At 42.2% G+C, this 25,034-nt stretch overlaps 2 protein-coding genes across 5 annotated transcripts in view; one reads left to right on the top strand and one right to left on the bottom strand.

Annotated features, from left to right (window-relative positions):
- NAA16 (N-alpha-acetyltransferase 16, NatA auxiliary subunit) overlaps positions 1-5,647 on the bottom strand; it is a 61,369-nt gene extending 55,722 nt beyond the window's left edge. For both annotated transcript variants that reach the window (XR_004980230.1, XM_036383106.2), the window contains exon 1: positions 5,405-5,647. Coding sequence is in view for 1 of the 2 variants with exons in the window: in XM_036383106.2 (XP_036238999.1) it covers positions 5,405-5,458 (54 nt within the window). In the remaining variant the exon portion in view is untranslated. The remainder of the gene's footprint in view (positions 1-5,404) is intronic.
- A 4,006-nt stretch (positions 5,648-9,653) lies between these two features.
- Positions 9,654-23,042, top strand: MTRF1 (mitochondrial translation release factor 1). Of its 3 annotated transcripts, XM_036388774.2 has the most exons (10): positions 9,654-9,735; positions 12,373-12,831; positions 15,308-15,399; positions 16,221-16,302; positions 16,513-16,620; positions 16,710-16,882; positions 18,049-18,166; positions 19,315-19,451; positions 21,112-21,210; positions 22,818-23,042. In XM_036388774.2, the coding sequence occupies exons 2-10, from the start codon at positions 12,396-12,398 to the stop codon at positions 22,935-22,937; spliced, it is 1,365 nt and encodes a 454-aa protein (XP_036244667.1). In that variant the 5' UTR covers positions 9,654-9,735; positions 12,373-12,395; the 3' UTR covers positions 22,938-23,042. The 3 variants fall into 3 exon arrangements, with proteins under 3 accessions (XP_036244667.1, XP_036244658.1, XP_036244676.1); XM_036388765.1 differs by lacking the exon at positions 9,654-9,735 and having other exon boundaries at positions 12,348-12,831; XM_036388783.1 differs by lacking the exon at positions 9,654-9,735 and having other exon boundaries at positions 12,567-12,680.
- Positions 23,043-25,034: the final 1,992 nt, after the last annotated feature.

The raw sequence follows: 25,034 nt of genomic DNA, 5'->3' as shown, positions 1-25,034 counted from the left end.
TGAAGAGCCCAATCTACCCCATCTCCTGGGATGAATTGCAATTTCCTTAGCAAGAACTCAGACTAAGCAGGTGGCTCCACAACCTAGTGGAACTGCATCTGAGAGCAGTTAAGTAAATGAAACCATGAACACCAGCACTGTTTTGTGGTATCTGATACAAAACACAGTAAAATAAACATCAGGCTTTAAAAGTGCCAATTTTATTTTGGCATCTTCAAGCAAGTTCAAGACAATTACCAACGCAAGCTGTCAACATCAATTTAATCTCGACATTCCATCCTTAACAACACAGTGATTCAGCCAAAAATCGCCTGAATCACAGCAGATCAGAGCTGAGATCAGACACACCTGGGACAGGCCACCAGCAGTAAGATACAAGGGCTGGATGCAGAGAGAGAGGCTTTTGAGTAAGACAAGCTCTACTGCAGTTCTCACCAGAATGTTCTCAGCCTCCAGTTATTTGTGCCTCATCAACATTCCAAGCAAAGGGTTTACCTTCACTCACAAAAAGTTTTGTTAACAAAAAGGATTCTACCTTTTTGTTAACAACTTCTTGTTTGGAGCCTGCTACTTTGCAGCCACTGTTTCTACCAAAATCAAAATAAATCATGATAGCTTGAAGACAGGCAAGTACTTACTTAACTCCTGAATCTTCTGTTAAGGTCTTTCTCCCTCCAATTTCATACTCCTCCTTCCGAGGAGGCTTGGGGGAGGAACCAGGGGAAAGAGCAAAGCACACTGCACTGCAAACATGGACTTGCAGTGTACTTGGCAGTAGCATAACAGCCTATGGATTTCCCAGGAATCACCAGTTTTCAATGTATCTGGGAAACTGTTTTAATGAAACTTCAAATACTTCTAAAAATCTCAAATCTTGGGGCAATCCATCTCACAGCCCATACAAGGTCTGCAATAAATACGGATTTCCAAGTCCTACATTCCTCTACAAGCAATTTTACTTGTTATGACTCAACTTGCTCCAAAAAGATGGAAGCTTTCAGGTGGCCTTCACTTTTTGTGCCACAAATAGTTCTGAACTGAGCTCTTCCTGCTATTCAGTGCTTGTTCTGTTCCATATAAACAGCCAAATAAGAAGAAATTCCAGCATAAAACATGGAGAGACTTAACTCTGAAAAATTAACATTTTTTAAAAGAAAAGTATAAATAAAAGTCCAGACTCAAGAAACAACCCACAGCATTCCACAGAAGCCTCCTTTCTGAGCCTTGCATGATGACCTTCACAAACTCCTTTTGAAAAACTAAACCAAGAACATCTATCTGGGATTAAGTCTTCTCCAAATGAGACTGTCTCAAATCACTGACAAATGTGAAGTGTGACTTTCCCTTATGAAAGCCTTACTGACTCTTACCACCAGGCTGGCATCTATCCTCTGCAATTCTGTCATTTCAGTAGTTTGCAGTAGCCAGGCATCCTCACCACCTTGTCTGAAAGTCCTTATGGAGGGAACCCCTTACACTCTTCCTAGGCTGCCTGTCCTCAGCAGCACAGGCAACAACCACACCAAGAATCAGTCCTAAGTTACACCAGAAGATTTTAAGCAACTGCTCCAAACTCCTGTCTTTAAAAGGAAGGGGTCTTTAAATGTCAGAGACTTCATATATCCACTGCTCCAGTGGTGGGTGAATAATGGCTACCTCAGCTATGGTATCTATCTCATTTGGGAGATCCTAATTAGCATAACATAACTTCCCAATTATCAAATTTAATAGTTCAGTAACTCCCCCACATCATTCCCAGGAGACTGACTAGTTGCATGCTTATAAACTATTATTATTTCATTAAATAAAATTTTAAAAAAGCTTTCAGAATTCTATGGATAAGAATTAATTAAATCCTACAAACGCCTGTATATTTATATTTCATCAAAAAAGAAATCTCTTAAGGTTATTGAAGAAGTTGGAGAATGAAAAGGACATTACAGAGAAGTTGAACAAGTCCTCAGAGAGGGCACTTGAAGTAATTTCTAACATTTCCTTACCCTGAAAAATGGAAAATGTATGTCTGAATGAACTGAGTAGCAACAACCCACTGCTGCAAGGCTATATACTTCCAGACTTTTTGTGTCTTATTAGCTGAAGTCATCTGCAATTAAAGCAGCAAACCTTATTTTAGGCAACAGCAATATGAGGAATTTGCTAAGAAACCAAAGGATTAGTCGGTTACAGGTACGATACTATCCACAGTTCTATCAAACATGAAACAACATCAAATCATACCTTACACTGCTTGAGCCTGGGCTCACACCAATACATATTAGAAGACAGTAAGCATTTCTTGAAAACAAAACAAGACCAACTTGGCAAGTGAGCCACGAAAGCATGACAAGAACCCCAAGGCTTTCCTCTAAAGCCTTCTAGATAACTTACAAAGACTACTGCCATGTCCTGTACAGACAGGGCTGACTTGATTCCATAAATCCAATGTTTAAGACTATCTCTGAGACAGTTTATAGTATGGATTCTTGGGTGAAAGAAAAAAAAAAATCAAAGCTGCTTAAACTGAAACATACTCTGAAGGCAAGTTTACAGCTCAATTTTAAATACACAAAATAGAAGATTAGGCTAAGCTTACTAGAAGTAAACACCAAATACATGATACCAAACTTCAACCTTAACAAGAAGCCTTTCTAAGCTACCAGGAGTATGCTTACTTTAGACAGCATGTGCCCCATTCACTTAAAAAATCACCTAAGCTGAAGACCAACTTTAATTGGCAAGAAATGCACAAGCACTCCTACATTAATTCTTACTTATGATGTTTTTCCCCTTCCATGAGAGGGGAACATATTCAAATACTTCATCCATGCCTTCTGTGAGGCTGTGAAGTGGAAGAGCTTGAAGCGGCTCAGCCCCTTACCCCCAAACAGCACACCTGTAAGCACAACAGGTCTTCCAGGGGAAGAGCATCTAGACTGAGAAAGTCTCTGCAGAACAATGAAAGTATGGCCTAAGAAACAAAACTGAACTGGAAGACAGAACAGAGCAAAAAGGAGCTTTAGCACTACCTTACAGTAGTCCTGATCAACTACTACCTATGCCACAATTGCTATTGCTTCCCTAATCACCTAAGTGCTAGTTTTAAGTCAGCTTGTTCAAGCCTTGCCAAGCATGCAAGCACACAAATTGATGTGGCTTAAAGACTATTTACTCAGCTTCTCGAGCAGACTTCTCAGCTTACATTGATCTCCAAGAGGCCACACTAGCCAGGGCAGCTCTGACAGCTTTGCTGTTACTTGGGCATCTTGTTCAGAACATTGATAACCTGTCTGATATGTTACATCCACACATCAAGTCACTGTGAAGGATTTCTCATGATCTCCAAATGAGTTTTCCCTTCTTCAACTGCTAATTCTCTGCAGAGCATTCATAAAAATACTAAAGGCTTAATCTATGAGTATAATTTCCTTGCATCTGTCCCAAGTGATTAAATCACTATATGCTTGTAGCAATTTAATAAGACCCTACATGCTTGTAGGGTCTTATTATGCAGCCTCCCACTTAATCCCTGCCCCCAATTTTGGAAATTGCTAGGAATGCTATGGGCATTTAAAATATTCTAGCAGTGCCAAAGTAAGCAAAAGCTGGTTCGATTAAAGGGCCTTTAGCACCACAAGCTATACTACTAAACAAAAATACCCTGAGACATGTCAAGCAAACAAAAGGTTCCATTTGTAGTATGCCAACATTAGTATTCCAGAAAGAAGTGCACCATAAAAGAGTCAGAGCTAGTCAGAAAAAAATTTTAAGAAATTAAGTTTCAAGAAGAGACACTACATGAAGAGACAAGCCAGTAGCTTTGTGATCAACACTTTAGGACTGCAACTGGCCACTACACAGCACCAGTTAAAGGCTTCTGAAAGTTTTAGAACATAAGTACATTTCTACATGAACTTCACTGAAGTTTTATGTATCTCTCCTCCTTGCCTAAGCAGTAATTTCCAACACTTTTATCCATCGTTGAATATTAAAAAAAGTCTAAAATATGATCTCTAAAAAGCCATTCTATAATCTAATCAAAAAAACTTTTTAAGTGGCTGCTACTGTGAACTTGTCTGCTGCTAGTAAGAATAATCACTTAACCGTTCTAATATTAGTCACTTATTTTTAGCCGAGAGAAAGAGGAGTGCTAGAATGACTTACTAAGATGCATACCATAAGCATGCAGTAAGCAACAAATCACCATTAAGAACCAGTAAGTTTTTAAAACCTGTACACTATGCAAAACGGCCAAAAGAAAACAGCTCTGAAGAACCTGCTGAAAAAAACCAGCTCTGTACAGAGTACAGGAGCTTACTGACACTGTTTGACCTCAGCTTCCTGAAGCCCAAATGTAAACCTCTGAACCACTACTGTGGTTCTGAAGCACTGAAACTACCTAACCAACTCAGAGAGAACTGAAGAAATTTCCGCCTGCCAGTAGGATTACTTAGTGTGCTGCACAGACGTCCTCTGCCTGCAGAGTGGTAAACTGAAACAAAACACCTCAATTTTGTTGAGGCTGGAACTCCATTACCATCACACTGACAAGCTCGCGAAAAAGGGAGTGTGGTGTTTTCTTGTCTCGGGAGGGAGGAGTGGGGCTTTTTTTTTCCATAATGTGTTATCATGATAAAGTACAGTGATTGAGTTAGAAACTCACAGCTAAAGCGAGCTCCTTCTTCAAAGCTACCTCGCAAACACTAAACGTCCCTTGCATCGTTAAGTCTCAAAGAGCGAAATTCGCCAGCACAAAGGAGTTGAGATAAGTCCTGAAAAGGACGCACAGAAGCAGGATACTTCATTCCACCACACGTCTTTAACTATACTCAAAACTGCTGAGCGAGCGAACTACTTTTAACCCGGTCCCTACACCAAAGCCGAAGCTCTCGCTGGAAATGAAGCGCAGATGGGACTCAACCAAACAACAGCAAACCCTGCTGCACTCGCACCGTGCTTCGAGGTCTCCTCCTTGCGCGCTGCGCGGGGAGGGAGGGGAGCGGCGGCGCGGCCCCGGCTCGCCCCGCAGTCCCCGCGGCGGGCGGGAGGAAGGCGCTCGGCGGCCCGGGGAGCCCGCCTGGCTCCCTCCCTCCTTCCCGCCCTCCCCCGGCCGGGGGCCACAACTGCCCTTCCCGGCCGCCAACACGAGCAGGGGCGGCTCGCCCGGCCTGCTCGGCGGGCCCCAGACAAAGGAAGGAAGGAAGCGGGGACGAACCGGGGCGAGGAGGCGACGGCAGCCCGGCTCCCCCGGGCGAGCGCGGCCGCCGCATCCGTGTGCGCTCAGCCAGGGCCAACTCCGGCGGCGGGCGAAGTGACCCGGAGGGCACCGAGCGAGGCCGGCGAGCCAGAGGGAAGAGGAGAGGAGGGAGAAGCGGCGGCGGGAGGAGGAGCGGGGCTGGTGGCTCACCAGGATCCGCTTGAAGAGGTTGCTCTCCTTGGGCGGCAGCGGCACGGACGGCATGGCGCGGGCGGCCCTAGGACAGGCACGGCTGGCGGGGGTGGGGGCGGCCCGGGAGGGGCGGCTGTCGGTACGAGGGACGGGAGGAGGGGGGAACGCCGGGGAGGAAAAGCCCGAACTCGGCGGGGCGGCGGCGGCGGCACTTTAACTCATAGCCCTGCGCCGCCCGCCCTCCCCGCCGGCTCTCCTGGGCCCCTCTGCGCAGCTGCCGGGGCGCCTCGCCGCCCGCCTGACGCTGCAAAATGGCCGCCGGGGTCCCCTCGGCGCAGGCGCAGCGCCGCTCCCCCTCACAGACACCCCCTCCGCCCTGCCCGGCCCCAGGGCAGGGAGCGAGGATTCCCTCCGTGATTCCCGGAGTGGCGGCTGAAACGCTCCGCTCCCGGCGCTCAAACGGCCGCTTCGGAGAGCCAGGCTGCCCGCAAGGCTGGGAGGGAGGCGGCCTTGGGAAGGAGCGCAGCCTCCGTCGGCGGCGGGGCTCGGAGAGGCTCTGCGGGCTTGCAGTGCCCTGGCTGGTATTTAAGGAAACAACAGCAAACTTGGCAGCCAGGCTTTGAGCGAGCGGGGACGGCCCCCGTCGCACTAAGGCATTTTCAGCAGTTGGTTATGTAAAACTTCCCGACACCATCGTGCGTCCACACAACAGCGGCGTTTTTTCATTGCTTGGCTCCTTCACCGAAGGAGGTCTAAGGTCTTTTTTTTTTTTTCTTGTTATTCCCAAAAATCATTCTTAAAAACAAAACCAGACCAAAACCACCAACAACCAGGAACGCTAAAACTGCATGGCCTAGGGCATTACTTAGAAGAAAAATTAGTTAAACTGTCAAGGTTATAACCAATTAAAAAGGCCATCTTATAGGGAAAATAAACTAGGCGACTGCAATTAAAATTTTTGTTTACATAATTAACTTTTTAAAATATTAATTATATTTCGGCATTTATTTCAAAGTATCTTAGTTCTCTAATGATATGGGTACTCACCTACAGTCGCAGATGATGAACATGATAGATATCCCCAGTAAAGCAAGTGTGCATGAAACAGTAACTCACAAGAGCCAATTAGAAAGTCTGTGTACTTAATGTATTTTATTTGGTACTTGGTAAGCAGATGGCTATGAGACTGAAGATCCCAAGCAGCATGTCCTTGACTTGACATGAGCCTTGCTGAAGCTGATGACATGATAGCTGCTTTTCTTTCCAGCTAATAGAGGGAACAAAACAGTAGGCGATTTCTTGGAAGAGAGTAACCTGCAAGTCAGCCTAATAACTGACCTGCATGTCAGCCTAATAACTTGAAGACTAATAAGTAAAAAAAAAAAAGGTATGTTTAGTAAACTTTCTGAGATGAAAATAGCAAAGATGAGAACATAAAGTATATGCTTTCCTATAGTTCTTTATAGCTGAGCCATCAGCTTATGGACAGTTTTTGTGAATGGTTGTTGGTTTCCGTAGGGTTTTGTTAATCTGTCTAGATGTATGGTCTGTCATAAGGAATATCTCTGTTGTGTTTATTTCTCACTTTTTTGTTCTGGTGTGCTTCTAATGATGCCAGTCAGCAGGGTTGCTGATCACAGTATGTGTGTTTTCCACAGGCAGTACCCAATTCACTGTTCTTTCTGCTATATGCTGTAGTAGTGCTGCACTGGGTATCCAATTTTTACAAGGCAGGAGTATTACTGAGAGGGATGGCAGCCTTGGCTTTGCCCTGCAGCATCATTTTCAGAGCCTGTTTGTACCATGGCATGTCTTCAGCACTTCTGACAACTAGCTGAAGCCTCGACTCTATGAACCCTAATTTCTGTCTTGGCAAAAAGGCCTCTGGCTGGGTTGAATGATAAACTGATGCATCATGGAGAACGATCAGACAAATATTGTGCTAGGTGGACCTTTGATCTGAAGCAATAAGGCTATTCTTCATAGCTAAAGGTCTCTGTTTCCTGATAGAGAGGAAAGAATGGAAACACTGGAAAGAATGCTGTCTGAAAGTAGGCAAATTGCAAATAAAGGGCAGGGGTTCGATTTGCATCTAGATGTGTCCATATTAAAAGTCTGTTAAAAGCAGCAAGAAAAGGAAAGCAGAGAGGCAATAATAGAAACGTTTGTAGGCTAGCTGGGAGAGAATAAACAAAGAAATGAGCTTTGTGGGAAGGCAGAGCTCCAACTGAAAGTGAGGTTTGGGAGCGCAGTCAAGAAAACTTCTTGTCATTTAATCCCACTGTGCTGGGCAAAACAAAGCTCTCTGTACAGGCTTTGTTATTAAACAGGACTGTATTCAAGAAGCGTATGATTCTGTCACCATTTTTTCCTTCAGACAGAAAGATTTCAGAAGTCTGAACTGTTTGGGCTGAAAGAGGGGAACAATATTGAAGTGTTACATACATTGTAACAAGTTTGCTATTTTTGCAGAGTGTGTCACTTTGCTCCTGTGGAAGTTGCTGGGAGATGCTGGCACACTACTAAACCCAGTTAGGGCCCCCTGGGCGAAGAAGGGCCCCCGTGTGGGCATGGACCTGCCTTCAAGCCAAGGCCTGGAGCCTGTTCTGTCTGATGAGCCATCCCTTTGCCTCCAGTTTCTAAATTGGCAGGTTAAGAGTGCCAGATTTTAAAGTACAGGACCACTGTATCTATCCTGAAGCCCCAGAGCCCAGCTGTCTTCCTGCTGTGATTCTTCCCTTCTGCACCCAATGTCACTGTCAGCACCTGCTGCTCCAGCCATGCAGGTTTTAAGGCATGAAAACAAACTGTGAGAGGGGTAGAAGCAGATTTCACATCCTTCATACTCAGTTCCCATACTGCAGTCTAAAAGCACACGGTAAACTAAGGGAAAGAGTGTATCTTACATGTTTTGAGTATGAGATGCGTGGACAGGTCCTGTGGTGGATAGTCCCTGGCAGCCCTGCTGGCTGCACAGAGTCCGGCCCTTGTCTTGGCTGTGTTGCCCCTGCGTGCTTTGCTGCCTGGTAGGGAGGGAGCAGGACTTTGTTACAGTCTCTATTTTCACACTTAAGTTACAACATTCACCCACAAGGGATAATAAAAACTGAACATGATCATGTTTAATCAGAGGATTGGATTCAATGCAATAACCATTACTGGCTGGAGTAGAAATTGATTTGATTTTCCTTGGCCTACCTTCTTTTTTTAAAGCCAGTTTTGGAGCATGAGGACTACTGCCAGTTTCAGGCTGTTAGGTTCCTGATTGTCTTCCCAGAGAGGACCTTCCCAATACTTTTAAGTATCAAATTGCATATTTAGAGTACCAATGCAAGTACAATTTTATTATTTAATTTCACTAAGTCCCAGAAGTCATAATGGAAGATGAGTGAAGTATAATGGGAACAGTGTCTGGCTGATGGCATCTCTAAGGGCACATCAGTGTGGGCTCAGGCCTGGGGAAGATTTCAGGGTGCTGTTTCCTGTAGCCCTTCCTGTGGACCAACTCTGGGGTGGGTCTTGTTCTCTGGAAGTGGTTGTCCATCTGTCTGCCTTACCTCCTGTACCCACGGGTAGAGCAGAGCCAGAACCTGTCCTCACACCTGGAGGACAAGTGGTTGGTTGTCATTCAGGCACTGAGCTTTGATCCGAATCCTACCCGTTGATTGGTCCCGTTTTCAGTCTTTTGGAACATTTACCATGCCAAATCCTAGGGATGGTTTACATCCTAAATACAAAAGTTTTACTTTTTTTTTTTTTATTTTGTAGAATGACAGTAGCTGAGAAGAAAGGTATTTTGGTGAATATAGGTATTAAAAAACATTGCTTAAGTATTTTAAAAATTTTAATTAGGGAGGTAGTGGTATAATGTTTAATAATAGCTTTTAAAATGTCCACATACATAGTATGTTTTAAAGCATACTTTATGAGGAAGCTGCAGCTAACTAGCATAGTCAGAAGCAGAATGGTACTTATTATTAATATTTTGCTTGCCTTTAGTAGACCCTAATAATTCATTTTAAATAGAATTGAATAGTGAGCTCTGACACAAAGTGGAGCTTAATGTTATTTTATTCAGATTTCTCTGAAATTTATCTTTAACTAACCAGATTCGCAAGGCGGAGGCTGCCTTTGCCGCCGGCGCGGCTCAGGCGCGGTGCCGGTGGCGGCGGGGGGACGGGAAGCGCGTTTTCCCGCAGGCATGCTGGGACTGGGAGCGCGCCCGCCGCACTTCCCGTCTGCCGTGGGCCCGGGGCCGGGCCGCGATCCCAGCGGTGTCGGGGCGTGCGGACGGTGAGTGCCCGAGCCCCGCCGCGGGTACCGGGGGCAGCGCGGCCCCCGCCCTGCCGGTGAGCCTGCCTCTGCTGCCCGCCCCTGCCGCCTCTCCCTGCCCGCTCCTGCCGCCTCTCGCTGCCCGCTCCTGCCGCCTCTCCCTGCCCGCTCCTGCCTCCTTTCCGTGCCTGCTCCTGCCGCCTCTCCCTGCCCGCTCCTGCCTCCTTTCCGTGCCCGCTCCTGCCGCCTCTCGCCGCCCGCTCCTGCCTGTCGCTGCCCCGTGAGCCCCGCAGCGGGGCCGGGCTGCCGGGGCGCTCCCTGCGCGGCTGTCGGGGCTTTGCTGGGGTGGCCGTGGTGGGAGGCAGAGGTGCGTGGGAGGCGCTCCCGGGGCCCGAGCTGTTCCTGATCCGGTCGGTGAGCCTTGCAGTGCCTCCTCCTGCCGTGCACCTGCGGATCCGTGTGTGCCCGAGTGCTGCTGCATGGCGCCTGTCGCATCTTTGGTTGTTAGCAATGCATTTTATAACCTCTGAAAGAGTTCGCAAGATTGAGAGCTCTTTCCTGTCTTGAAATTATTTTTAAAAATTATTATTTTAATTAGACAATTACAGTTGTCACTTTCGCTTATTGGTTTTTGATTTGTGGCGTGCACGAGGCCGTTTTAATCACATTTAAAAGTTATTAAAATCTGGTTTGGAGATCATTTAATAGGTCATCTAATGCTTATAGCTCTGTAAAAGTTATATGTCTGTTTATTTTTATGCAAATAAGGTGTGGCAGCCCCACTCTGAGAAGAGATACCTTTTTTTATTTAACATAGCAAAACTGTTTTGAAACTTCTGACTTCCTTGAAGGTCTGTGTTATTTCATTACTTTTTTTTCTTTTAAACCCAAAAATATAATTTCTGAGAGCTCAGGCAAAGCAATACAACAAATGTGTCATTATTTGAGTGCATTGCTTTTTAACTACACCAGTAAAAATTAGCTAGATGGTTGTAATTAATAATTAATACGTTTAATGAAATAATTAAAATAAAATATAACATTAATGTTTTAAAATTGAGTTGACGATGGTCAGCACTTAGCCAAACAACAGTGGGCTGTGCTGATCTGGAGCAAGTCCATATTCATCAGCAGAATTAGGTCTTTTGGAACTGAGTCCACTCATGCTGAAATCCAGGATCATGGATGATGAGCCTGATTTGTGCCTTTTGCTGTGCTCCTGGTGAAGGGAACAGGATCCCTCTCCTGCAAGTGCTGGTTTTAGTCACTATAGCACTCCAGGAGGGCTATAATTTGCTTTCTGTACGTTAAAGCAGTCTTGAGATTGCTGCTGTGGATTCAATAGCACCTGCTGGCTGGGGAATCTGGGAAGGGTACAGAAGTAGAATAAACGTCCTTGCCTCCTTCTGTAGGTAGTAAAACAAGCATTCAGACAGGATTCAGTACTTCTGGTCCTACTGCATATTGCTCTTTCTTCCTTGTGGACAAATGGATGACAGTAAATAGGTGAGAATAACAGGCGAGTTGAGTAGTTAGAGTGTCACAGTAATTTGTTAGTAAAATGCATGAAGATGTACAGAAGGTCTTGTTACTGATGAGTAAAAAATAATTTTGTCAGGAAACTGAAACATGTGTTTCCAGGAGATCTTGTTGCAAAAAGATTCATGCTCTTATTTTCTCAGAATCCACATTTTTGTAAAAATCAGTGAGCAGATGGGACCATGGCACTGGCAGGGTTACTAGGAATGCTTCTTTGTATGTTAAACCTTTTCTGTGTGAGTAGCCCTAGAATAAGTGTGATCTCAATGTAGTTTTCCTGGCAGAGCCTTGCACTCCAATATAAAATTTTAGAGCACAGTAGTAATTCATAACATAGTTTGCAATGTTGATGATATAAAGTGAAGAGGAAATGATCTTTCATAGAGCAGCAGTAATGCTAAGGGGAGTCTGGGTCCTATGAAACTGTAGGCCAAATGTCTCAGAAAAATACAGGAGTTGTATTTCAGAGTACCTGCTTCTTACTCACTTTTTGGATGGAAAATATTATGTTGGTTAAGTGTAAATATATCACAGTAAGGAGTATGCGGGGGACATAAAGCACATAAAGAAGTTCTCCTGTCTTCTCCTGTTGTCTTCTTCTCCAGTTCACTCACTTCTCTTATGAGTGAGTGATTTTTTGTAAGTGCATTGAAGTCCTATTGACTGATCTGTTGTGTGGTCATCTACTAATGTCCTCCTTTTATGGTAGTGGATATAATTTGACACATAATTCTGGACATTTATTACATTCTCTGGATAGAATTCTTTACCTCTAGTATTGATTTGCCTTCTCAGCAGCATTTTTCTTTCATCAGTAAGCATGAAATGGTTGGATTTTTCTGATGAGACATATGGCAAAATGAAGCTACTGTCTGTAAAGCCTCATCCACAGGAGCTTTTCCATAGTATAAATAAACTGTTTGAGGAGAGGGGAGAAAAGACTTTTTGCAACCCTCAGTCAGTCACAATGATAGTGATAAGAGCTTCTGGTTTAAACTGGGACTAAAACAGGAATAGTTTTGTCCATGACAGTTGCATTTGTGGCGGTATAATCAAACCAGGATATGGCCTTGATATCCTTGTGTTTGTTTGTTGTGTTGTTTTTTTTTTTAATAGAATGCTTTCTTTTTCTAGATAACAACACTGGCCAATGTACTGTGTACTTTTAATTTCAGGAGGTGGAAAAGTAAGAAACAAAATGAAACCTCTCCAAAAGGTCTGCCGTTTCAAGAGCCTGCTTGCCAGTTGCTGCTGTCACAGCCAACTTGACAGCTGTCTTCTCCCTCCCGTTGCAAAGAAGACAGGCTGCATGGTGGGACTGCACAGCCATGGATTTTGGAGGCCAAAGCCTTTATTGGACACAGCTAGATTCACTCTGTCTTTTAACAGTTGGCACAGGAAAAACCATCAGGATTCTCAAGCTTTGTGGAAGAATGAGGCTGTGCAGAAGTATCTGGAGTCTCTCAGCAAGGAATACCAGCAGGTTAGTCATCAGTTAAGTGCACACTCATTAAATGACTTTGAGCAAAGAACCCTGAGGAGAAGATGTGCCAATCTGTCCCCCATTGCAGCTGCGTTTCAAGAAATCAAAGAGGCTGAAAGAGAAGTTCAGGAGTTAGAAGCGATGTGCACAGGTAAAGGAAAACACATCTACTTGCTTGCTTCAGAACAGCAGCTGTGCTTGGGATAAATTTCATTGCCTAGCCTTTGAGGAAAGCTTGTGAGTAAGTTCAGCCAGACCTGGAACACTCCCTGGTCCCCCTGCTGCAGGCTCGAGTGTTGCAAGGGCTTTCTGCATCCAGCCACATCCTTCTGGTTTTCATCTTGCCTCATTTTAGTTTGAGGTCTTATTATGATAATTTTGGGAGAGTAGGGATTGTCTGGAACCTCAGGGATATCCATCTAACAGAAATAGTTGGGAGGTGTTCATTTTGAGGTTATTTTTGGGTTGAACTGAAGGAAAAAAATTAGCGAAGCTAAAACCTTTGATAGATGCAGACTTCCGCCGTGTTATTTAAAATGATATTCCACCTGACCAGTTCAGTGATATTTATTGAGCAAATGACGTGAACTTTCATTAGGCTTTGAGTTTTCAGCTTCCAATTTAAATGGCAAAAGCTAATATTTCTTTGAAAATATTTGGAGAGTCCTTTAAGGAATAAACAGGATGGTTTAAGAAGCTGCTGTTTTTCGATAGTTTGCTACAGTAGAAATGATAAAAGAGAATTAAAAATTGTACCTGGTTTTTGAACCAAAAAGAAAGTACAGAGGGAATAAATAAAAGAATTTATGAAATAAGTAATGTTGCAACATTTGGGGAAAAACCCAGCATTGTTACTAGTGTGAGGAGGTGCACACAGTAGGAAGGAAAAAATGGATCCATTCTGCTACAGTGGCAAGTATTAAGCCAAGAGAGGGAGACACTGACCTGGAGAGAATGGGATTTGCATTAAAGCAGAGAAGGAGGGGAAAATCAAAGGATGGGAGAAATCAGTACCCAGCACTGTAAATGGAAGAAGACAAAAGTTCATGGTGCTTTTCAGAGAGAGACAAGGGGTGTGGACAAAACAGTAAGAGACATACTGAAAAAAATATGTAAATGTAACTTATTTAGAAAGAGGTAGAAAACATTTGTATACTTTAGTTTTAATAATAAATAGATGTGCTTTTGGAAAAAAAATGGTTATTTAAAATATTTTAATCCTCAACCCTCTCTAATTCTCTTCACTGGAGAAAAGAGGAGAATGAGTGAAGGAGACAAGGTACAAAAACTTAATGCTGAAAAATAAATGCTCTTGAAAGAATCAAAAAGTATTAAGAAAATTCTGGAAAATTCATATTTCAACTTAGAAAGGCTGGTTTTGAATCAAATGAATATAATGAATTTTTCTAATTCCATAAATTATGATGTGGAGGGATGGAGTGAGTTCTAGTTGAAAGAAGGGAAAAGAGTGGTAAAAAATTACAGCCCATGAATTAATTAAATAGAGCCAAATTGTTCTGTCTATATAAATGATAAATGTCTGTACCGTTTATCTTGTGGCCAAGTTAAAACACAGATGTCCCCTTCATTTGGCTATTCACTGTTTTCCACTTAGCTCCCTAACTGACCCTCTTCTCTCTACTACCTGAATTCCTGACAATTGATGTAGGATTTTATATTTGCAACACTCAGTGAAGCAGAAAAATATTTCCCAGTTTCCCTCTGGTGGTGTGAGTCACGAGGTAGGTTAAGTGAATTCTGTTTTGAAGGGAGGTAGGAATGGGATACCAATCCTTTGAACCTTAAGCTCATTGGTCACCACCAGACCATCTCTGCTGACAGCAGTTAATTTGATATTGTTTATCTGATCAATACTTTTTGGACCAGCTAGAATCAATTGAGAGTCCAGTTTTATGCTGCATCTGAGACAAACCTATGGTTTCCATGCTGGCCACAAGGCAGAAAGTTTTCACCTTCTCTTTATTGCTTTGTTCCCTCATTCTTACTCCCAATTGCTCAAAGGTGGCTTCAGCCATTCCCTCCTCATTTGTGTTGGTAATTGTCTAGTTGTAATTTAAATCTAGTTCAACTTGGCATGGTAAAAACGTGGACTTATTCAACCAGACTTGCTTTTTAATTTCAGTGAGTTGAATTGTTTCACTTTCTGGTGAGTAGAAAAGTGGAAAGAAAGATGAACAGGAGAGGGGGGTCCCTGTTTTAGCAGTGACAGGTTTTTCACTTGACTCCAATTGTCTTCAAGTTTCTACTTAGTGTATAATCTATTGCTAACTGATCAAAAATTTTTATTACTGTAAGCTGGAGCCTCCATAGCAGAAAAGGCTTGGAGCTTCTGTGAGCTTTACTTGAGAATGTGTTGTAGTTTGTTAGTAAGCTCTAAAATGTGGGATGGTTAAGGTAAAATATCTGCTTCTCCTTCTAGTACACCTGGAAAATATGATCATTGAGTTAGCAATGTGCATCCTAGCTTGGGCTGCTCTTATTTGAGTATTTTATGCTGGCAAAACTCTACAAGCTTCTCTGTGCTGCAGTGCATGTCTTTGGACAGCTGTGTTATAGTTTGCTCTTGGTGAGATTGGCTAACATCTATTCCTGTTGTTCGAATTTAGAACTAGACAGCAGAGATGAGAAACAACTTCTAGAGCTTGCCTTAGAAGAGAAGGAAAGCCTGGATAAAAAAATGAACATGTTGTGCAGAAAGGTGAGCCTGAGGTAAAATTTCACAGCTTTGTAAATAAAGATGTCAGAAAACCTTTCCTCTATGATCTTACTAATAGATTCTGACACTTGAGTTTAATGAAACGGAAGTCCAGCTTTCGTATTCTCCCTGAAAAGAAGTGGCAACATTAATTATTAATAAGCTTGTTAGTGACAATTGTGTCTTAGGAGATGATTGAGTAATTTCTCTTGCTTGTCTGTCTGCAAATGCTGAAGGGGATTAAAAAAGTGGTGAGTCTATGCTACTGAGATTTGACATAACATCCTAGTAACTGTTTGTGGCAGTGGAGCATGCACTCTTGAGGGATTTCTGATTGGAACTTACAATCCTTCATTTTCTCTTCAGCTGACAGCATCCCATGAGTGGGGAAAATAAAAGCAAAGAAGTTGAAACAATTCAGTGGAGACCACTGTGTTTGGGCTCATTTCTATACTCAGACTAAAATAATATGAAATGTGACTTTCTGAGAAATAAGATTAATGTAAAGATTGACTGGGTTAGCTAATAACTTTGTCTTCATAGGTAGCTGGGGCTGGGGTGGGTGAACTGGCACCTGACTTGGCAGGACTGGACTATCAGCTAGCTTTCATGTGGATGCACTAGCATGTTGCATTTCCACACTGACTGCACTGAGTTGCAATGGTCATTGGACAGTTTTTAGTCCTACTTAACTTCCTTGTCAAAGGAAGTCAGTGGTTGTGTGTGCTCAGGCTGTGGCAATTGTGAAGTCTGGCTGTAAATTTGATTAAGCGAAGATCCAGGGTCATGACAGAGATAATGGCATTCTTTTTTTTTTTTTTCAGCTTTTCCAGCTTCTAGTGCCAAAGGAAAAATACGATACAAGTCCTGTCATATTAGAAGTGACAGCTGGCAGAACAACTGGAGGTCAGCAAAGCCCCTACAGTGAAGATTACTTCCAACCTCCATCCAACTCCATTAAACCTCTTATGGGTTATTCTTAATGCTTTTTTTATACTTTACTGGCATACAGCAATACTTTCTAAAGATGAGCATTAATCTGCCTAATGACTGGGGTTAGAGTTGCAGATAAATCTAAAATGTGCTGTTTATGTGGTAATGCTTTTTGATTTTTAGGGGACATCTGCCAACAGTTCACTAAAGAAATGTTTGACATGTACCAGAGCTATGCTGACTACAAACGTTGGACCTTTGACATCGTGAACTATACCCCGGCTGAGATAGGTACAGCAGTTCTTCAGAGATTCCAAGACAATGGAATTGGAAAGCAGTGTTTCTCTGCTGTATTTGTCACACACTGTTTGTCTCTCCAGGAGGTTTGCATCATGCTGCTGCTCATATTTCAGGAGAGAATGTCTACAGGCATCTGAAATATGAAGGAGGGACTCACCGAGTCCAGCGAATCCCTGAGACGGGCATGTCATCAAGAATGCAGCGTATTCACACTGGGACAATGTCAGTCATTGTCCTCCCTCAGCCAGAGGAGGTAAACTGTTCATTGGTTTGCTAAGGTGGTGCTGAACCCCTGCTCACCCATTTTGGTATTGGAGTAGGTGTTATTTAAAAGCATGTTACTGTTTTGGGGATTTCACTGATAACCAAGTGCTTCATGCAAGTCCTAGCAAATGAAACACAAGTGCTCTTACTCTGGGGGATGATAGTCCTTGGCTCTGTACCTTACATGTATAAATGGATCATCAGAAGCAACTTGGCAGAGATTTGATGTTGCCTGAAATGGCATGTAGTGAGTGATCATTTCATTAAGTGTTCCAGCCCCAACACTGACAAGACTCACTGCTATGAGTAAGCCCATTTTAAGTTACATCATGTACTAAGACACAGAATATATCCAAGAAAATACTCAGTGTTGCACAGTAATGTGATTCTGTACATCCTTTGAGTTTTTTGTTTCATTTAAATTATTGGTGTCCTTCTCTGGTAAATCAAAGACAGTCTCTGAATGTGAATGAGTGTTGTTGGCTAGTCTGTCTGAGATCGCACTGATACGGACAGTTCTCACTTAGACCATGAATTTACACAAAAAATAAACAAAACCAGATCCTGTAGGCTTTTTCTGCACCTTCTCCTGCTTCTTCATAATACTTTCCTTGCAACATTGATCAGATCTGATTGTTCCTTTCCCATCCACTGAGCTCAAACTATGGTCCAGGTCATCATGGACTCCTATTTCCAGTGTGGTAATCCTTACTTGAATAGATCTGGATATGCCTGTTTTCTTCTCAGATGATTCTAAGTACTGTTGCAAGAATCATTCAGGCTTGACTCATGAACAAGATCCTTGCACTGCTGTTTAGAAATGGTTTTTAAATATTTGCTTATTTCTTAGCCTCTCTGCCAAAGCTAGTGGTTTTGCAAAACAGTGATTGTGTTTTGTTTGACACACACACATACCTTGTTTTGTGAAGGATCTGGAGTAAGAGTTTGAAAAACTAAGTGAAATCTTTAAGGCATCATTTGCTTTTCAGAAATACTTGACACTGCATTTTTAGAATAATAATGATTATGACTGGTACTTAGGAACAGTTGTAAAGGAGCCGTTTTTTGAGAAGTGATTTCTTATTAATCCTCAGTGTCACTGACATCCAAATATTTTTAGAATGAACAGGAAGTAGTAATTTTCTTTGCTTCTAGGTTGATGTTAAAGTGGATCCCAAAGATCTGCGTATAGATACATTCAGAGCCAAAGGAGCAGGAGGGCAACACGTTAACAAAACTGATAGTGCTGTGAGGATTGTGCACCTTCCTACAGGTAAGTCTGGCTGTACTTTGCACTTTTAATCACACTGAATCTGTATCTTGAAAAGGAAGGTTGTGTCCTGCAGGTTGTCTCTTGTAGGGCTGGGCCTTATACCAAGAAAGGAGAAGCAGCCCCTTCTGGTTCTGTCCCTCTTGTAGCCAGACAGTGTGAGACAGGAGCTGTGTACCAGGGGCACAGTGATTATGCCAGTTCTGTCTTTAGAGGGAGTGTTGAATGAATAAACTGTCTCTGAAGGATGAAAGAACAAATGGAGGGTGACAGGAATGGGGTAGAAGATGTAAATAATTTGCACTATGTGCTCTTTACCTTCAGCAGTAATGGCCACTGGCAAGCAAGGGCATGCTTAGCCTAGCTGGAGTCTGTGTTGTTACATGACTGATCTAAAAGAAAGCTTAAAGATCTTCATTCAATACTAGATAATGCTATCATATATTGGATAGAAGGGAAAACGTATATTGATGGGAAGGTACAGTGTAGACTGGACCATTCTGTCTTTTTTGGGATTTGTTTTATTGAAACTCAGTGAACTTCTCTCTGTAAGATACAGAATCACTTTAGGCACAGGAAATTGACTGAAAACAGCTGTTCCCTATAGGCCTTTTTCATTCAAAAATCAAATGAAAAGTTACACATTTCTTTTAAAGACTTAAAGGTCTTGTTTTGAATCATTTTTCATAATTTAGTTCAAGACTCACCAGTGTTTATTAGGCACCCCTTTCTCCTAGAAAAATGAATTTTCCAGTCTCCAAGAGCTTATCTGGACTAAGATTTTAAAAACTTGTGTTACACTCTTTTAAACATCCTCTTGTAGGCTGTTCAAATTGCATTTTTAACATATGGCAGCTAATTGGAGTGAATCCAGTTTCTTAAGGCAATGTCAGAAACTTGTTTGCTTCATGAAATTTTAAAATATCCCTGACTTTTCTGTAGCACAGAACAATACCCCCCCCAGTGCAGCTGTGACAAGTTTAAAAATGCACTAATGGTTCCAGCCAGTGTGTTAAAATGACTTTTTATCCTGCAGCTGAAAGGCCCTACAAACCAGCAGCACTCCAGTAGGTTTCATTTGCCTAATGTGTTAGAATTAATTCAGCTTGTTTGTTCTCTGTTCTAATGGGCTCTTGGATGGCTGTGTGCAGGACTGGCAGTGGAGTGCCAGCAGGAGCGCTCGCAGCAGCTGAACAAGGAAATCGCGCTGCGGACACTGAGAGCCAAGCTCTACCAGCAGGTCCTTGAGAAGCAGCTCAGTCAGGAGCAGAGTGCCAGGAAGCTGCAGGTGAGGCAAGTGGTGCCTGAGATCTGGAGGGGGTGTTGTGTTGTGTTGTAGATTTGTTTCTGATCTCTTTGGGTGAGGGGACAGAGCAAGTGGGAGTGTGTGTCTAAACTAGGGGTGCTTACAAGGGAGGAGAATCTTGTACTTCAGAATGGTAAGTCTGCCTTTACTTACCCCAGTTCAGTGGTACTGTAGCCTTCTCAGGCAACGAAAAGAGACATCAACTGTGGCTGGAAAGAAGGGTCAAAAGACTGGCTGAAATTTTTCAAAAGGGAAAATTCAACATCATGTACTGCATGCCCCCATCAAGGCCAGAGTTACACAAATCAAGCATCAGTAAAAAGTTACATTCAATGGAAACTAGGATCAGGAGTTCTCAGAAGTTTCTAAAGGAGACTATTTTAAGGCCATACAGAGGTTTTGAGAGAAACAAGTAAATGAACAATCCTGCCACAGTGCAATTAAGTAGCAGCTTATTTGATACAGTTTAGGTAACCTTTTGAGGAAGAAACCGCTTCTGGAAGAGTTACCTTAAGTTAGGCTGTCAAGTGTGCTTTTTGCTCAAAATGTCCTGTCATTCTTTTCCCATTCTTTGAGTATTTTCCCATTTGTGGTTCAAACTACAACAGTGATCTATTGGAGTAAAAATGCTTCAGAAGTAGAGAATTACTTAGTACTCCAGATTTTCCAGCTCAGCTATTTAGTCACTTATTTCATGTTGCATTTAAGTTTATTGTCCCTGCAGATTATGAATCCCATCATTGTAAGCAGTGAGCCATTTATCTTTGTTATTCATTTCAGTTTGAGAGCCTTCAAAGCTGCATAAAGGATTTCTATTTCTATATTTATATTTCTATTTCTATTTATATTTATATTTCTATTTATATTTATATTTATATTTATATTTATATTTATATTTATATTTATATTTATATGACTGTTGTGGAAAATCAGGCAAAAGTGAATTACCTTTCCTAATGCTTTGGAATTTATTCAAGAAATTCCATGTTCTAAAATACACATGTTGAGTGCAGATGAAATTTTCACCAAAGCCCACTGAAACGGGCATCTATTTACTTCTCTGAGAGTTTTTTAACATTTAATTCTCCATTTTAGTGGAGACCGGACCACAGTGTTTAGTGAAGTGTTTTAATCCCAACAGTGCTACATTTGGGTTTCTGCTTCAAGTTAAAATTGTTGCTTGCATTCTCACACTTCACCACTAGAGGGCAACTTCACTTCTTACTCTTAATCTGTCTCCTTTGTTGCTAATTTCCAACAGCCACGCATTGACTGTGCTGCTTCCATTATTAATGGAGCCTATTTCCATTATTTTGTGTGGAAGCTACAACCCCCTCTCCCCCCAGAAAACCCCATTTGTGTATTTTTTGAAGTAGGGACTGTCGTACCTTACACGACCTTTGAAAGTGATGTGGTTCTTTCAGCTACAGAGGGGGAACAGAAATGTGCTGGAGGATATAGAAACTTGGTTTGTGATACACAATCACAGACAGTACAATTCAGTAATGCCCAGCTAGTGACCACTAGGCTGGTAGTTGGAACAGGCTGATCCATCACCTGTTTATTTTAAGCATCCTGTTCTAGAGAAGTATTTGGTTTTTTTTAAACACAACAGATTTTGTTTTTTCCTGCTTTGCTGCAGTTGGGAACAAGAGCCCAGTCAGAGAGAATTCGTACTTACAACTTCACTCAGGACAGAGTGACTGACCACAGGATCTCATATGATGCACGCAATATCAAGGTAAGGATTCCTTATGAGACTGCTTAGATACTCACATTTACCATAAAAAGAAAAAATTAACTTAGTGAGTCCAACTTAAGATATATATGAAGAATGTAGCCAGTTGTGCTCTGACAGAACACTAGGTTTAGAAAGCTTAAACTTTCTTTCCTGCCTTCTTGTAGTCTTAGAGATGCCTGGCACAGGCTGTAGCTCACTGGCCTACTTCTCTGTGTGTTTTTCTCCTACTATGTGAGTGGAAAGTGACCAAGCATGTAGTCCTCAATGAGATCCACGAGTCCTTTGGCCAAACTGGGCAAGTGACATTTGAGATTCTCGCAGCATAGTACATCCAAACCAAAAACCTGACAGGAAGGACTTTTCGTTTTGTCAGGCCATTCTTTCCTCCTCCTAATGCTCAAGTAAAGAACGAGAAAAACTTTTATGTTTTCATCACAAGCCACAGTTAAAAGAAACTGAAATGGAATGTTTTCATTTTAATATTATCTGAGATCTTGTGTCCGAGTAAATATCTACATATGGCTTGAATCTTACTGATTGTTCAACCTGGAAAAGAGAAAGCTTTGGGGTGACCTAATTGCAGCCTTCTGGTGCTCAAAGGGAGCCTACAAGAAAGAAGGAGATTTTTACAAGGGCATGACAAGGGGGAATGGCTTCAAACTAAAATAGGGTATATTTAGATAAGATGTTAGGAAAAATGTCTTTACTGTGAAGGTGGAGAGACACCTGGAGCAGGTTGCCCAGTGAAGCTGTGGGTGCCTCATCTCTGGAAGTGTTCAAGGCTGAGTTGGACGGAACTTTGACCAACCTGGTCTAGTGAAAGGTGTCCCTGCCCATAGCAGGGGGCTTGGAACTGGGTGATCTTTACTGTACCTTCCAACCCAGGCCATTCTATGACTCTGTTTATTGGGTTTTTTTTACAATGGGGAAAAAAAATCCTAATCATGGATTTTTTAAAATTAAATTTATGAAAAACAAAGTTTAGGGTGATCCCTCGATATTTTGGGCTTAGGTATCCAGTTTGCTGTAAGTGCTGTTGCATAAGGAGCAGTACTTTTCAAACTGTACCCACAGGTGTCCTGGGTAAATACAGGGCATACTGAATATGGAATGGTTCATAGTTAATGGAATGCAGAATACCATGGCAGAGGAAATAGTTCCATGATTGCATAAAAGTGGCTTTTGTTAGTCAGTTCCTTAGTGTTTGGATCTTTCTTGAGTGAAACTGGAGCCATAAAGTGCCTGGCAAAAGTTAGTCGAGCTTTGCTTGCAAAACAGCCTCACTCTTGCTGTGGCCAACAGTATTTGAGTGAGGTTCTTCAATCCTTGATTGTTCTTGCAGGGAATTTTCATGTAGGTGCATGGGTTACATGAAACCAAGGCAGTAGCTGCTTTTGTTGCTGCCAGAATCCACGTGCCTTGCACAGGCAGGCAGCTGATATCCTGCTGCTGTCCACCACTGCTGCTTTCACATGGGAGGGACCTGAAAGGATGAGCAAGTGGAGGGACTGCAGGCAAAGTGCATTTCAGGGGTTCGAGTAGTTGGTGTTTCAGAATAATGCTGAAGAACAGTCAGTAATGCTTTTGTCTGCTTTTTTTTTTCATAGGACATTCTAAGTGGGAAAGAAGCACTGGATAAGCTAATCAACAGACTGCTGGAGTTTGCAGAGATAGAGGCTGTCACCCAATATCTAGAAAATTTGCAGGCTTTAGAAGGAGGAGGCTGAAGACCTCAAGTAGAATTAAAATAGAATTGTTATGTTTGGTAATCAAATAAAACAGATGTGTTTGTAAGATGATATGTTGATTAAAACCTATTTCTCTGTTTTTCAGGGTGTGATACTTTTCTTTTTGTATCTTGGTAGAAGAGGTTTGAATTTTTATTGCAGCAGCCCTGGCAGAAAAACATCAGCTTGGAGTTCTGTGTGCACACTCCTCCTGTCTTGGCAGCTGGGCTTTGTTAAGCTGATCCTTCTCTTGACAGTGTTGCAGCTGGAAAGACAGAGAATTGTGGTGGTGGAGCAGAATAAATACCACATAGTGCACTTTTTGTTTGGTGGTGGGAGATGTTCCTCTCTGAGTGAAAGAAACTGAGCTCCCCTAACATAGTTTAGAATCTTGCCTCCTGAATACTATTTATTTGTTTCCACTTAGTGTGTGAACTTCCTAAATTTAGTACCTTAGAAATAACTTTGTATTAAGATGCTTTACTTTTTTTTAGAGTAAATATTTAAGAACAAAGGGAGTGAAAAAGGGCAGGAATGTTATAAGAGAAACCTGTTAAATTTCTTCCAGGAACCCTTGGGTCAGCTTGTGGTGGGACTGGCCCATGTGCTGCAGTGTAGAAGTACATGCTCTGCTTTTCAATGAAGTTTATGAGGTAACAGGCAGCTCCTTGTCTCCTGGCAGAGAAAACAAGTTCATACTGCAGATGCATTTCAACAAACCAGGTAGCTCTGGAATTGAGCTCCTGTCTTTGGGAATGTCTGCCTTTGCCTGTCCTTGAGGGGATGGATCCAGGTGTCTCCAGGGCACACTTGGCTTTGGCAGGACTGGTGCTGATGTTTTGCCCTGCACATGTGTGGTGCTGGCAGGCACTGAGCACCAGCAGGCACTCTTTGTATGCCTGACTCAGGAATGCTCTGTGCTCAGGGTGACACAAAGATTGGTGCTCTGCTCAGCTGGCATCACTTGCCAGATCATGGCATCTTCTTTTCTTCCTGCTCGTCCCAGGTTCTGCTGGAAAGCTGCTCTGCACTGTCTTCTGCACAGGAAGAATCAGTTCATTGTTGCAATTTAAATTATGCCTTGTAGTTGATTTATATTTGCATATTTATTTTGTAACCAGGAGTGATGCAGTGTGAGAAAATGTTCTTCTAAAGGGTGTAGTTTTTATTACTGTATATATAGCAACAATTGTAACATTGTTCAGCTATATTAAGAAAAATAGATAGAATTTCTAACAGGAAGAAAGCAGGAAAATTATACTCAGTTCCTCCATTCTGCAGTTATTTTCCCATTCTTTTGTGTATTCTTATCAGCAAGCTTTGTCTGACAATTTCTCTCTTGCTTCCAACACTAATTACAAAAGCTTTGGGGCTTTGGTTGAATTGGTTGTTTGTTTGTTTTTTTTTTTTAATTGGTAGCTCTACAAGTCAATCAGAAAACTTACTGCTGTGCAATTCAGGATTCATTTGGACTTTGACTTCTTTCAGTAAGCAGTCCAGAAAAAGAACCCTCCAGAAAGATCTGCAACTGAGCATATACTTCTTGCAGTGCCAACAGACTGGCAATAACTAATATTATCAGCTGTAATAGGAGAATATCCAGCTAACATGGTTATTGAATTACCACGCTCACTGCCATTATGCAATTAAATGCACCAATTAATTTTATTAATTCTATCTCTCAAACATTTCCAAGTTTCTCTTAAATACTTCCTAAAAAATTTGAAAAATAAGATTCTGCTTGCAGGATTAGTTAGTGTCTATGAAGTTCTTTACTTTGAAAAATTATTGAAACACTTAAAAATATGAGCCTCATTTATTTTACTGGAAGAAAGACAGTGATATTTCTGCAGGACCTTATGGATATTTGCAATTGAATAATTTCTGTAGCCCTTTTTTGTTGATGGTTTTGTGCAGAGTGATGAGAAGAGGGAAAGCAGACAGCAGCTCCCCTCTTACTAAGTTTTGGATGTCCTGAATATAGGTATTGAAATTTAGAAGCTGAGCCCCTTCTGCCAGCCTGGCCCAGGAGATCCTGAAGGGTCTTTGTTCTAAGCTTTTCCTGCAATTGCATATACATGTGTATGTCAGCCAAAT

This window comes from Molothrus ater, chromosome 2 (assembly GCF_012460135.2).
Source record: "Molothrus ater isolate BHLD 08-10-18 breed brown headed cowbird chromosome 2, BPBGC_Mater_1.1, whole genome shotgun sequence".
NCBI lineage: Eukaryota > Metazoa > Chordata > Aves > Passeriformes > Icteridae > Molothrus > Molothrus ater.
Note: the sequence above shows the minus strand (reverse complement) of the source record. Positions and strands in the feature narration are given on the sequence as shown.

Excerpts from the sequence above, each read along its gene's own strand:
- MTRF1 (XM_036388765.1), top strand. The coding sequence starts at position 12,348 with ATGTACTGTGTACTTTTAATTTCAGGAGGTGGAAAAGTAAGAAACAAA. Across the intron at positions 12,832-15,307 it reads GTTAGAAGCGATGTGCACAG|AACTAGACAGCAGAGATGAG; the intron begins GTAAAGGAAAAC and ends GTTCGAATTTAG. Across the intron at positions 19,452-21,111 it reads AGAGTGCCAGGAAGCTGCAG|TTGGGAACAAGAGCCCAGTC; the intron begins GTGAGGCAAGTG and ends GCTTTGCTGCAG.